Below are 15,079 nucleotides of genomic sequence, written 5' to 3' on the forward strand. Positions count from 1 at the left end.
TAACCTACCATAGGACTTTGAATTTTACTGTTGTATGAAAAAGAGCATCTTTAGAATAGATGCCCATTCTCAACTGAAAAATTGCCAGTGATGGAGAATTGGGGATAAACATATTTTCTCTTCTTTATTAAAAGTTAAATGCAATTTTGAAGTCCTTTATGTATATTAATCGCTATTATTATAATACACTGTCATTCAGGATAGCATGACTCTACTTTTCACATTTTTTTATTATGCACATTTTACAGGATGTTAATCGAAAAAATACCAATGTGGTGGAATCATGGGAGAGGAGTAAAGAGAAGCAATCCTACACTCACATCATCTCCAAAAATGCCTCCTTCACATTCACCTGGGCCTTCCAGAGAATAAATGAGGGCCAAGACGTAAGTATTTCTTTACGTGCAGGGTTTTACAGCACAGCTTGCCTTGGACACTCACCACTAGAGGTCTCAGCCTCCGGTGAAGCTCACAGGCTTCTTGTAAAAGGGCCAAGTGGCTTCACTGTGTAGCACCACTATGGAGGCAGCTGTGGATAAACCACCCCTGCCCTGCTACACATGCTGAAAGCTAGGCGTGTGCACAAGCCCATCCACAAATCAGTGCCCTGATGCACAGCGCTGTTGTTCGGGTCTGCATGCCGTGGTGCAAGCGGCACCCGGGTTGTTTCTTCCACTCTCGTTCCAGAGCAGGCAGTTCATCAATGACGTGGCCAAGATCTATTCCATAACAGTGACCAATGCGGTGGATGGAGTTGCCTCCTCTTGCCGGGCCTGTGCACTGGGCTCCGAGCAGTCCGGCTCATCCTGTGTGCCCTGCCCAGCGGGACACTACATTGAGAAGGAGACCAGCCAATGCAAGGAGTGTCCAGCCAACACCTTCCTGTCCATCCACCAGGTCTACGGCAGAGAGGCCTGTGTCCCCTGTGGGCCCGGCAGTAAGAGCACCAAGGTACCAGAGCTAAGAGAGGCTCTGAGCTATGGGCAGGCAGGGTAGGTTGGAATATAACCCCCCAAACGCCAGTTTTACTTCTTTCCTGCAGGTATGTGGCTTGTTAACATTGGAGTATAACTATAACCAACCATCCCATTCTTCCAAATATGTCCCTAGTCTGATTTCGTTTTGTAGATGTGTGATAAAAACACAAAGATGACCACACTGGCTCAAACAAAAGGTCCATTTAACCATGTTTCAAGAGGCTGCATGGGGAACAGTATACGAACAGGGCAAGGATATGCATTTCTTCCACCTAAAACTCTCCTGGCCTCCTGCCATTTTAAGCTCAGAGACTTTCTGAGCTGGATGATGTTTCCGTGTTTTTAGTAACCTGTAGCAAAGTTCTTATGTATGAACTCGCCCTTAAGCTCAAGTAAAGTTTTAGCATGTGCATCATCCTTGGCAAGGAGTTGCACAGGGTCATGAAGAACCAGTCTGTTTTGTTCATGTTCTACCTGTCTCTGATTGGGTTCGTTTCATATTCCTATTTCTTGAGCTCTGTTTCTTGTGTTTCCTTGGCAAGATACAAATGTAACTGAGCCCTTGTTCTCGTCTGCCTACAGGGACTGAACCTGGGACTTTGGGATCCTAAAAACATGCACAACAAAACGGAGAAAGAAACTGTGCATTCTCTTGGCTAGTGCAGGGGACAGGAGACAGGGCAGGCTTGGGGAACGTTAAAATGCATCTGATACACGCTTGCAAGGGACTGAAACAGAAACAAGAGTTCTCCCCAGCCAGCTGAGGCAGGGGAAAGACAAATCATGAGCAGAGGACCAAGACCTCTTCCATCCTAACAGAGAAAACAGTCCTGTCTGCACCTCCTTGCTTTAACTCTTAGGTGGTGGCTGCATGGTTTGCTGCTGGCCCATAACTGTTCTTTAATATATGCCTCTCCTTATCTGAAGGATCACTCTGCCTGCTTCAGTGACTGCTTGGTGTCGTACGTCAAGGATAACCAGAGCCTGAATTACGATTTTAGCAACCTCAGCCAGGTGGGCTCATTAATGAGTGGGCCCAGCTTCACTTCCCGAGGGACCAAGTTCTTCCACTTTTTTAACATCAGCCTGTGTGGGAATGAGGTGAGCTCGGTGGGTTTTGAGCATCGGGGGGATTAACCAAAGTGTTGCCCTTGTTTATGCTCTGTGGTGTCATACTAATGAGACAGACTGGGGTCTCCCCTGCAGCTGAGGTCTCACCATCACACAGCACTTTCCTCTGGATCTCCGATTTTAAGCAGCCAAGTGATTTTCCAGATCTGGTGTGACAGTGCTTTAGGCAGAAGTAACCCCCAGAAAACAAAGCCCTGTCACATCCCTGCCCTTTCTTTGTTCTCATGCCTCCAAGTCCCTTGGATCACAATCCTGACCGTTTTGTGCTCCCACCAAGCCAAGAGCCTGAGTCTTTCATACACCGGCTTCTTTCCATATGGTCCCTGTTGCTCTTCTGACTTGACCAGCAGTGTCGCAGTCCACAGAGCCCTTGCCTACCCTTCTTGCTGCCTGTGTGCACTTACCAATTAGTGCCTGTTAGTGACTTTGTTTGCAGTGTTTTGAAGCATTAGAAAAACACATTTAACCTGTGAATGCAAACAGGCTCTGCTTCTGCTGTTGCAAGTTAATGCATGTTTCCCAGAGCCAGGGTTTCCCAGGCTGGGGTTTGCAGTGTACCAGGGCACTGCCCGGGCAGAAATGGATCTCCCAGGTTACACTGTCACGTGTGTAATTTGCAATTTTGGAGCAGTGCCAATGATGTGAATTGTCCCAGGAAAGCCATTGCATGTAGATTACATGATGCTGAGTCCTATAAAGTTCTGAAGTTTCTTTCTCATTTACCAAAGGGCTCAAACACCTCCAAGAGTTGAGGCAGATGAGCAGTCACATTTCTTTACAGTGATTTACTTTCAGACTTAAACGTTTGTTTAAGTACCTACCTAGATTAGAGCTGCCAACAGGTAGCTCCGCAAAGGTCAGGTATCTACAGTCCTCTGTGGATCTGGTCTCCATTTTCCAAGATGCTGCCAACCATATAACCACGTCTTGAGTGCTTGGCATTTTTAGGATCAGGCCTACACTGAGTTTGTTGATTTTTCTTTCATTGTTGTTGCTCTGAGATTCTAGCATAGGTCTTGAAATGTGACATTAATGCAGCCTTGAAGGCTATAACCTAATATATATCTGTTTATGGATTTCATGTATTTGTGCTTTGAGAACATTTTATCTGGATTAAATCCCAAATAAAGAGGTGTTCTACAGTATATAATTTACAGGCAAGGAAAATACAATTTTCCTTTGCAAGCCATTTTATTATGCTCTGCATGTAAACACTGTGCAGTCAAGATAAACAAAGAAAAGTGCTTCGTAGCACAGGTTTCTGGTAAGACATATGCAGGAGGTGACCTCTTGTTTCTGAATCTGTACTTGGCTTTAATCGGATCCTTCACAGTGGCACAGTTTAATGTTGCAATTTGTCTCTCTTATGATGAAAAACACCAAGTTGTTTTTAAGATGCACTTAGATACACTAAGTTTGCAATCTCTCCGTTCCCAAACCTTTTCACATCTCACCAATAAACCAATAGCTTCCCCATTTTTCCTGATTATCCACAGGGGAAAAAGATGGCTATTTGCACTGACAATATCACAGATGTTACTGTGAAGGACATGGTTGCGGAATCAGAAGATTTTTCCAACTTTGTGGGAGCTTTTGTCTGTCAGTCCACCATCATCCCATCAGACAGCAAGGGTTTCCGAACAGCCCTGGCTCTGCAGTCCAACAGTCTTGCCGACAGGTTCTTAGGTATGTGGCTTTGTCTTTTATGGGTTGCTGAGAGTGAAGGCTGATGAGCTCCTAGTAATAATAATAATAATAATAATAATAATAATAATAAAAACCTAGAGGTTTTTCTAATCCCTGCAAATTTAATGCACACCAGGAACACCTGCTCAGTGTCTTTCTGTGGGAAGCCTGCTGCTTGTTATGGTATCTTGGCTTTCTCAGACTGCATAAGAAAAATATTGTATATATTCCCTCCATCCTTTGGAGTTTGAAATGTACCCAACATGGAATAGATGCCTGCATTTAAGGCCTGTAGAAGACAATGATGTGGCAATACAGAGCAAGGCTATTCAAGTTATGCACTAATGCTTGAAGATACCAGGCCAAGGATGTGATGGAACTATTTTAGAGAAGATGCTTGCTATCATGGATGTACTCGATGAGGTACTTAGGGCTGCACCGTAGCTCCATCTCAGCTCAGTAGTGCTGCATTACCCTGGCAGTAGAGCAGAGAGGCAGCCCTGGTTTCAGGCCCAGGGTCCCACTTTGTTCTTGAACTGCTGAGCAGATCTTGACTTTTGCTTTTGTCGTTGTTTCAGTACCTCTGATGGCAGGAGGAGAAGAGTAAGGACACCTCCTATGCTTTATCTTCCATGCCTGTAATACTTGCACTTCCCTGTGTTTGTTCTTGTGGGTCTCATGGCACAGAGAATTTCAGCACAGAAATCTGGGGAATGTGATTAAAAAGAACTGTTTTTCTTTCATGTTTCCTGCCTGCCTCATGTAGGGCAAGACTGTAATAGTCATGTTAATCCAAGTGTTTCTACCCAGAGTCTCCACTCTGGCAAAGTCAGAAGAGGAACCTGGTGCTGGCACATAATTAGGTGAGGAAGGAGGTGGATCAGGATGGTGTGGGGCCATGCACGCCATTAAGTCTTGTATTGCCCCTGATTACAGGTTCCCAGAATTTAAGGCCAGAGTAGAGAATGAAGTCATTTAAGCTGTTCACCTATCTGTTACAGACACTGAGTGTTTGTACTTTTTCCCTGGCATTAAACCTAGAAATTTGCGTTCGACAAAATTGCATCTTTGGAAAAGCATTCAACCTGGACTTTTAAGACTGCCAGAAGTGAAAACTCTGCCATAGCCATTGGTATTTTTTCCACTGGTCAATCACCACCTCTATATTTTGTTTTAAAGCAACCTTATCTCCCATTTGAATTTGCCTGGCTTCAGTTTTCAGCTCTTGCTTCTTGTTATTCTTTCTCCATTTCACACTCACTTTTTCCTCCCTGGAGAAATATTTTGTATACTGTGATCATTGCACCTCCTCATCACACCCTGCCCAGTCTGCCCTTCTGACAAACTAAACAGACAAAGTTCTTTTAAGTCTCTTGCTGTCAAGAATTTTTCTCAAGCTCCTGAATATTTTTGAGGCCTTTTCTGCAGCCTCTGTAACTTGTCAATATCTTTTCTTAAACAGTTGACACAAAACTGGAATACTATTCCAGTATTTGGTTTCGGTCACAAATAATGGCAATAAAAAACACCTTGCTGTTTCAGTCCCCAAGCCCTTCTTGTTCCAAACTCATGGGATTTCATGGTGTCCTCTTGGATCACGATGTCCACCCTAGCTCTTTTCCAGAGTTGCATTTTCCAAGGGTCAATCTCTCCCCTTTAGGAAGGGCCTTCATCCCTCAGAGTGTTTAGTTTGTATGGGACCAGCTTACTGAGTGAACCAAGTTTTGCTGTATTATATTCCTGGTCCTCCTCTTAATCTTTGTCTCATCTTTACCAACAAGCTTTACCAACAGTGCTTGTGTACTTGCAGATCACTGATGAAAATTTTACCTTTTGCGGCCTCCATTATCAATGCCTAGAAAAGCCCGGAGACATACTTCATTTGATGACAATTTTCCATAGCCAGCTACTTTTTATAATTGGTTAGTTAAATATTTTTTAATCCAGAGTGTGCACTTTATTGAAATAACACTGCTAACTTTTTAATTAGAATCTCATGTAGTAATTAGTGAAATACTTGATAAATTTACATAATTTACTTTAGCAACCAAATTCATCAGCACTCAAAGAGTGAAATTAAATTCGTTCAGCAGGAGTGTTTTCCATAAATTCATCTCGACTGGCACTCATTATGTATCTATCCATTAACTGAAACCCATCTCCCATTTTTTCTTATTTTGCCTCATCAGGTTAACCACAGTATAATCTGTTTTAGTCTTGTCCTTTTTGAATTTCTGCACCATCCTTTTTCTCTCCATCAGTCTTCTGACATTTCCTTATCATTACAAGCTCTAATAAAGAGAAACACCTGTAGGCAAGAGACCTCTGTGGCCAGCTCACTCTTAGGTCCAGGTCACCTGGTCTTGCTAGTCTCTAAGTGTGCATCCCAAGCAGAGGCTAACATCCTCTCTTGCCACTAAAGGAGTGAAAGGTGTTCAGTTTTTCTCTTGGAAAGCAAGCTGAGAGTCCTGATTCTTTTCTGATACAGAGAAAATATTAAGATCTTCTGCTGTTTTTTCTTCATCACAATTGTTACATTCCAAAATAGTTAAGGTTTGTCTTTCCCACCCATCAGCAGGCCTGTAAGATGACCTGTCATTTCTAGTATTCCTAAAAAAGCCCCCATATTTATAAATTTTCTAGTGCTGCCAAATAGAGACTTGTTCCTGAAGTCTTTAGCATCCATTACCATTTTTCTTTAACTCATTCCTTTCGATTTAAATTGTTTGACACTTGATTCTTTATTCCCCCTCCATGGAACATGTGCCACTGTTTTTATTTGAATTGTCCCTTTACCATTGCCCTGACCCAAGGTGGAATTTTAGTCAAAGCTGTTGTCGTTCAGAGAGAGTCATTGTGGCTTTTTAGTCATCTAATTAATATCTTTCTTTTAAAGAATGACAATTTTTTTTCCACATTTGATTCTGCTTCTAATGTTCTTATTTTTGAGAAACTGCACTTTAAGATGCCAACTATACAGTATTGCATATTGGATGGGAATATTCTCTTTTTGCCTCTATTGAAGATGTTAAGGTCCCTAGGAGCTATGAGTGTCCAGCCCAGTGATTAATTAATCTCTGTCCATCATGGTGGGATCCAATGTAAAGCTACCTTGTGTTAGATGCAGTGTCTTTGATGAGAGATGATGATCATTGTTATGAACTAAGGACTCTGGTACATGTTTTCAGAACGGAGGCCCCCTCCAGGTTGATGTAACATCTTTCTGCACATATTCTTGACAGCTGCTTGTGGCACAGCTTGTTTTGTTCTCTGTGTTGATTTAATGCTCTGTAACAGTCCCTCATCCATATATCCTCCTGGGCACTGTTAGCACATCGATCCATGTCCTTTCAAGATCCTGTGATCTCAGTTGTCAATAGTCCTAAACTAGGTAATTGTGTCTAGTGCAAACTGTCATGCCATCACCTTTGCTATCTACTCTATCTTCCCTAAAAGAGTTATAACCAGACTTGAATTTTCCAGCCATGTGAATCATCCTCCCAGATGTAATGCCAGTTATATCAAACTCCTGAGAATGTAGTTAGACTCTCCAAACTGTTGCAAGAACAAGTGGAAAATGTCTTTTCTTCACAGTCTTTCCCATCTTCCCACCTGTTGCTGGCTGCTACCACACTGCTTTTCTTATTGCTCTGGCTATTTTTCACCTCACTTGAAGGATGCAGCTTATCCCATTTGTACAGCTCCCTCTTCTTCTGAACTGTTGCAGTGCAGCACCAATATTTTCTGTCTTCTCTTGTTTATGGGATGGGAAGGAGCTCTAAGAAATTCAGTTGCTTGAATTTTCCTCTTTTTCAGCTCTCCTCAAAATCCATGCAGACCAGTGTAGCCTGTGTTTTTCCATGAGTCTGCCATTTGTTTCAAAATGCATAATCAAGGCTTGCCTATGACTCCATAGTTCTTCTGAATCTTGCCATTGCATCTTTCAGTTTATAGATTGCTTAGGGTGTTAGGGTTATGATAACTTGGAGTTATGCATATGAGCATCATATGCAAGGTATATACTTTGAGCAGCAGATTGGATCTCCAGACCTTCCCAATCTAATTATTCTATGATTCTATGATATCCCCTGATTGCTCTGAATTCATATAAAAGAGTAAAACTTATTTACAGTGTTGTTATTTTTGTTACCTTTTTATTTTGTTGTGTGTGTGATGAAATTGGACTGTACGAGAAACATGAATCTGCGAAGTTCACTTAGGTTAAAGGATGTTGTCTAGTTAATGGTTAGCATATTAAATGCTAGAAACTGAAAGTCATTCATTGTTGACTGAAAAAATATTAGATGTGAATCCCTCAGAAATCCAGAAATTCTTAGCTTGTTCCTTTTTTTTTTTTTTTTCCCCCCTCACATTCTAGGAGCTACTGTTGAAATGATGCTGGAAAATATCAGCATCAAGACAGATATATTTCCTCCCTCTCCAAGCAAAATACCTGATGTGCATTTCTTTTACAAGTAGGTAAAACATACTATTTTGTTGGTATATCAACTCTCTTCATTTGTCTAAAGGAAACTAAAACTGTGAGGGAAGATCTTTAAGCCACCTTTAATCTTTATCACTTTAATCAGTATCTGGCTGATTCTGATTGGCATGTTGAAGACTATGCTATATAATCAGCAGACGCTGTTGTTCACTCAAGTCTAAATTATACTTGATTTGTAGAGAATGATACAGAGCTTCTATTCATCCAGGTGTCATTTCCAATGTCACGTTCCTTTCCACAATGTCCACCTCACATTGTATATTTTCTTTCACATTCATTTGTATTTACTTTGACATTACAAAAATGAATTGACCAAGGTTAAAAAAAAAAATGTTCCAACCTGCACAGTTACTAGTATGCTTTTCCTATTCTTCACTTTCCTCCATAAAGAGAATATCTCAGATTGGGTATGAATCAGCTCACATATCACCTCAATTAAGATGTCCTCACGTAGGTGTCTACACGTGAACTCAGTTTCTAAGCTCGGGCTCTGGAGCCTACAGAGATATTCAGCTCATCCTAAGGCACATACCTACATTCATTTACTGATTTGCTCTCTAGGCTGTGTTGACTTTATTGATAGATATTAATTGGCTATAACATTTTGGAAATCAACACTTTATGCATGTGTGGACACCTAAATTTGAGTGTCTGAATCTGCAGACTGAATCCCACACCATATATACTTTGAGTATATTATGGATGTGGCTTATAAACCTTATTATGCTGGAATAAGGTCCATTCTTTTGAATCCTTCTTGCCTTCTTCTATTTTAGAAAAATGTGGCACTCAGATTCCTGGGTGAGGAGAGAGCCATCAAACTCTCCAGCAGAGCAACACACCAATCCTAATGTCTGCAATTCTGTTTTTTAATCATTCTGTTCTGTTCTGTGGGCAGGTTTATTCCTTGGCTCAGCAGAATTCAAAGTTGCCAGAAAACAGAACAGTTCCCCAGGTGGCATCTTAGGGCATCTGGAGATTTAAATGATGTGATGAATCCTACCTTGCTTCCATTGCTCCTTTTTTTTTCTTTCCAGCTATCAATGGCAAAAGCACTCTGGTATAGGTTATTTCTTTAGTATTACAGAAGCATAAATAAATGGTCAGAGACCTATGAAGCAGCAACATATATCTACTGCAGTGGTAATGTTTTACTGACCACACATTTTCCCTCTTGTTTCACATTAGGTCTTCAACAGTGACAACCTCCTGCGAAAATGGCCGTGCAACTGTTGTGACAATGCGATGCAACCCCAACAAACCAGATCAAGGAGAGCTTTCTGTGCCCAGGTATCTAATTATTTTTATCTCAATAGTGCCTAAAAGCCTTTTTCTCTCAGGTTTCCTTTGCAAAACTCAGTAGTAACTTTATACTTAAATGCAATGAGAAGTGCTCTCTCCCTCCTCAGCACCCCAGAGATCTCACTCATTTCTCTTAGATGAAGGCCTTGCTGCAAGTCCTGTGTGCCCATCACCTTCCAGCAGACCAACTGGTCTGTATTTAACCTATGCAGTGAGAGGGGTCAGAGCTTGGGCAGGCTGTTCCAAGCTTTAATTCAAAAGTGCATGATGCCAATGTTTCGTTTTCTGCACTACTTATTCATTTCAGATCCTCATCTAGATCTTTGGCTTCATGATTAAAGCTGCCTAGTCTGTGCTTTGAGAGGCAGTTTTCCTTCCTTGAGCTACAGCAGTGCCTGTGCACGAAATGATTTTTAGGAAAAGAACAAGCTGTTCCAGGACCTATGAAATCTGCTTATTGCAATGCTTATTTGAGCCCTGCCTCTGTCCAGTTCAAGTTCGATATGTATTTTGGATCCATATATCTTCAGTGATTTAGAAATAAAGAAAATAGCAATGCTGATAGGATGGAGATGCATTGCAGGAGTTCAGCTGTCTGGGATTTGAGAGATTTTGTTTCAATTCAGTGCCAGGAGCAACCTGTGTGATTCTAAGCCTGTCACTTAGTCCTTGTGTGCCTCAGGTTTATACCTGTGAAATGAGGAGAAGAGTATATCTTCCTCCCAGGTATGATCTTTCTAAAAATCAGTTGGTTAGAGATGTGCTCACATGCTGTGTTCAAGCATCGTGTGTTGACAGAGGAGCCCCATGCTCCGGTAACAGTCTGAGGGCAGTGCTATGACTCCAGGCTGAGCTGTGCTTTCAGTCCTCGTAACCCCCTTGAACATGCAGCGCCAAGGAGGGCCTTCTTCTCCTCCCCATCCTTGAACTGAACCACGTCTGGTCACTGGAATTTGGATCCTTGGCCCCTTTTACCAGCTGTGTTTCATTTGCCTGACCTGATTTTTCCCTTTACTCTGATTCACGTGACTCCAAAAAGCTTCTTCCTTCCAAAGCCCTGTTTATTCCTACCCCTAAAAACTTGCAGAGGAAAAACAGTAAAAGAATTAGCCTGTTTACCCTTTAGCAACACCCTGCAATCTTTCAGAAGTTCCTCTCAGCCCTGCTAACCCTCATCTTTGGCTGTTGAGGACATCTGGATGTTAGTGTAAATCTGTTAATCACCCTCCCACTCATCCTCCTTCCCCAAAGTTAAGCCCTTCCCAGAAGGTAACAGTGTGAAAAGTTTGGGATCCCCTTTGGTCGGTCTCAGGAGAAGTGAACCATGAACGCCTGACTGAAGCCAGAGGCAGCTGCTTCAAAGCTGATGGCCAAGTAGTTGCTATTTGAATGCCTTTGAGGATGTTTACCCCCGTTTCTTAGGGATCTGATGCACTAACAAGTTATACTGAGCAGCAAGCCACCATGTAATCCCTTGGGTGTGAGTTCTTGCCTTCTGTACACTAAATTCAAGGTGAGTTGTGGATAACTCACCTTTAGTAAGAGAGGCATAACATCCCTTCTTTTCAAAATCATGAGTGTGGACAGAAACTGCACACTGCTGACATGATGTGCCTTACCTCATCTCCTGTTGATTTCTCCCTTACTAGCCCCCTTTGATTAGCTCAGCAGTCAGATAGCTATTTTCAAACAGTGAGATATCTGATACCTGTCAAATAATAGTACACACAACTCCTTGATCCTCCAGACATGGTGTTTAGTACCATGTGAAACTGCAGTATAAGATGAAAGAGGCAGAGAAAGGTCTGTCAGTGCCCCTGTCATATACAGAGAAAAAATATTCCATAATGCAGAGAGGAGAGTTCCCAGTTTTTCAAATCAAGGTAAGCCAGAATCATTTTTATAGCTCTGTGGACTTTTTGACCCTTCAAATCAGGATAACAGATTTCCAGATGATGTTGAAATATCCTTTAAATTAGTTTTTCTGTATGGATTTTTTCCCATTTACATGGCCCAACTTTTTATCAGCGGTTCTGTGGACTTTTGGTCACTGTTGCTATTAGAACTGATCTGGCTGTCAGTAACAAAAACTGAGTAAATGTCCTGGCATTGAAAGAAGAATTTTGTTCTGCCCACTGAATACAAAATAGGGCCATTAGTCTTTCTTGGACTGAGAGAAGCTGTTATCTATTCATTAACTGTCGAACATCCTTCTAGTAATTAGCCATGGCAGGACAAGTCCACTCCATATGGACGAAATCACCCAGACGTCGTTATAACAACAGCAAGAATCAGATTGTAGCATTCACAGTCACCCGGTGCAGGGAAGAGCAATAGAGGCATACACTGGGCTCACTCCTGCTGGTGAAACACTGGAGTTCTGCTGGTCTCCAAGGCTTGGTTCTTTCTGTTCTCTTCATTGTAGGTGCGTAGGTAGCGCTCACCACCAGGAACTGAATGGTTATTTTAGTCCTTTGACACCCAACATCTGTTTTTACTTGAGAAAGCATTTTACAACCTGGGAAAATTCTTCCCCCAGATTTTTCCATCTGCTGACTCGATGGATATTTATCCATTCGTTGTAATTATCATAACCAATCTTCAGCAGCAGCATGTGAAGTGAGTATGCGAACTCCAGAGCATTTTGTAAGCGATAGATAACTCAGGTTTGCTCTTCTCCTAGCTCATGCCCCGCTGGCACCTGTGATGGATGCACTTTCTACTTCATGTGGGAAAGTGCAGAAGCTTGCCCTCTCTGCACGGAGCAAGACTACCATGAAATTGAGGGAGCCTGCAAGAAAGGATTTCAGGTACGGGACCGGCAGCTCTAAGTCGGATGAGTTCATTTGGGTATCACTTGGATGCTGTTGAAATTCTGCGTACAAGCTGACACGTAAGTGCAGGTAGAGCTAAGGAATCTCGGTCCACAGTCTGAGCTGGCTGGATGAGCCCCCTATTGGTGAGGTGCTGTGTTGAGACTCAGGATTTTTGTTTCCATGGCAGTACAGTTCCTGAGGAAGAGCTGTCTTGTGCCTTAGCAGCTGTCTGGACAGGGGCCTGAACTCTCTGCATTCGTACATGCAGGAAAGCTTTGTATAGGATGAAGTGTCCAAAGGACTTCCATCCTTAAACGGCCATATGCATCAGCAGTGCACTAGGGAAGGATTCAAGATTTCAGTTCAGAAATTCATCTGTCCTTGCTTGCAAGGAATTTTTTTGCTACTGCCTTCTCTAGAGAAATATTATGATGTCCTTTCACTGGTTCAGAACCATTCTGTTGATCAGCATCTCCTATGTAGGCAGGAGACCTATTCACAACCTATTCATAATCTTGTCCAACCCAAACTCTGTCAGAAAGGTGAAGAGCAGGTACAGAATAGGAAACCCTTCCTGGCTTGTCTGAACCTGTAGCCAGAATCCAGGGGACCCCAGCTGGAGTCTGAAAACCTGAAAAATGTATTTTGATTTGCTTCTTACTGAAAAGATGTTTAACCTGTCTACCTCAAAACACCTTGTTGTCTTTACATCAGAATAGTTCCCCGTTTTCCTACCAACTATCTCACTTTTCAGTGTTCTCTATTTTCCATTTGAAAGGAAACCTTGTATGTGTGGAATGAGCCAAAGCAGTGCATTAAAGGGGTTCCTTTGCCAGAGAAAAGGACAAGCACTTGTGAAACAGTAGATTTCTGGCTAAAAGTTGGAGCTGGTGTTGGTGCTTTCACAGCAGTTCTGCTCATAGCCTTGACCTGCTATTTTTGGAAGAAGAACCAGAAGTAAGTACTGTGAACTGTGTTCCATGTAAAAGTAAGCTAAAAGCTCAGTGTAGTCAACATCTGTCAGCAGAATGACATTTCATGGATGAGGCCTTATGACAGAGTAGATGAGAAATACCGTGTTGGATCAGTCCATTAATCCACCTAGCAGAGGTTTCTTCTACCAACAATGGCTATCAAAAATGCTAGCAAGAAGAGTATAGAAAGTCTATGGTAATTTGTTATCAGATAACCTCCCAATAGGAATTGTCTTTTTAACCCCTGAGAGTTTGAGGTTGACCTTAAGTCCGAAAGCAACATGGCTTCCTCAAGGTCTGAAGAGCAAAAGAAAGTCTCCTAAATCTAAGTCATACTTTTTGTTTGTGTTTAAAAAAGGGTTCCTGACTGTATTGCGCTTAGGTTTATTTTGACAGGGTATGTCTGGTACATACCAAAAAGATCCATGCTTCTCAGGCTGAACGTACTGACCGTTTTCCATCCCTGTTGTCCTCTGCCTCTCAAACCTCCTGCCATAAACCTTTGAACCATTATTCCATCCCAATGGGATTTCATTCCCCCATGGCACATCCAGCTTACCCAAACCCAGACTCCAGCCTCATGGCCCCCTCCTACATCATGCTGTTGCCCATCTCTCCTCTCCCCTGTAGCCACTTTGAACAGGGGTGTGACGCAGATCCCAGTACGGCCTGAAGTCAGATCTGTTGCCCCTAGCTAGCACACAGGTAGCTCTTCCTCATTCAGGAAATCCTCACACATGTTCGACAGTTTGGGAACTTTGAAGTACTTACCTGTGGCTTTTTGGAAAGATGTGGATCTTTTATTAAGACTTCTAAGGATCACCCACTAATCTGGAGAGCAAGAATTGGATGTATTACTAATACTATTCTGGTTGCACTTTTCTCATGATCTAATTTCCAATAAATACCTTATCAATAACTATATGAAAGGACTGCAGATAATCTAAATTATGAAAACCTTGAATATGGGACATTTGTAAAAAAAAAACCATACCTGTCTGGCTTTGTATCTTCAGGCTGGAGTATAAATATTCCAAATTAGTGATGACAGCGAACTCAAAAGAGTGCGAGCTGCCAGCTGCTGACAGCTGTGCTATAATGGAAGGAGAAGATAATGAAGAAGAAATAGTATACTCAAATAAGCAGTCACTGCTGGGGAAGCTCAAGTCCTTGGCAACAAAAGTGAGTAGCAATTATTACTATTAATTCTAAAAAGTGATTATTACATTATTTATTTATTAGTGGACATGATGAGGCTGCGGCACTAATTTGCACAGTGCTTTGTGCACCCTCCCACGCACACATCAGCCAGTCCATAGTCATTCTGCTGAAATCCACAGTATGGCTAATGGAAAGAAACAGTGTAGGTGTTGAGGAAATGCTCCCTCTTCCACAGAGAGCTTTCAGTAGTGTTCTTTATTATATGGATGATATCCAAAAGGAGCAGTTAGTAGGAAGGGACCTCTCTCCCCGTATTCCTACCAGGTATCTCCAAACACCAAGAAAAACACTGCTATTGCAGATATGGAAAATTGACATCAGGAATATAGGTTGCAGCCCACCTGGCAGAGCTTTGTGGCTGTCTTGAGAACCAAAATTTTGAGTACTGTGGGCTTCACTTAAAGGAGACATCTGCCAGAGCCTGTTACTCAGTGGAGTCCTTAAGCAACCTCCTCTGTTTCCGTGGAC

The 15,079-nt window shown here is 42.2% G+C and overlaps 1 protein-coding gene across 1 annotated transcript in view; it reads left to right on the forward strand.

Moving 5' to 3' along the window:
• Positions 1–15,079, forward strand: part of KIAA1324L (KIAA1324 like) — a 33,726-nt gene that overhangs the window by 15,848 nt on the left and 2,799 nt on the right. The window contains exons 11-19 of the mRNA XM_026091266.1: positions 249–386; positions 688–951; positions 1,905–2,078; positions 3,605–3,794; positions 8,173–8,269; positions 9,487–9,588; positions 12,284–12,410; positions 13,195–13,373; positions 14,407–14,572. Of these exons, the coding sequence (XP_025947051.1) occupies positions 249–386; positions 688–951; positions 1,905–2,078; positions 3,605–3,794; positions 8,173–8,269; positions 9,487–9,588; positions 12,284–12,410; positions 13,195–13,373; positions 14,407–14,572 (1,437 nt within the window). The remainder of the gene's footprint in view (positions 1–248; positions 387–687; positions 952–1,904; positions 2,079–3,604; positions 3,795–8,172; positions 8,270–9,486; positions 9,589–12,283; positions 12,411–13,194; positions 13,374–14,406; positions 14,573–15,079) is intronic.

The sequence above is a fragment of the Apteryx rowi genome, unplaced genomic scaffold (genome assembly GCF_003343035.1).
Source record: "Apteryx rowi isolate R43461 unplaced genomic scaffold, aptRow1 scaffold_9, whole genome shotgun sequence".
In the NCBI taxonomy this organism is placed as follows: Eukaryota; Metazoa; Chordata; class Aves; order Apterygiformes; family Apterygidae; genus Apteryx; species Apteryx rowi.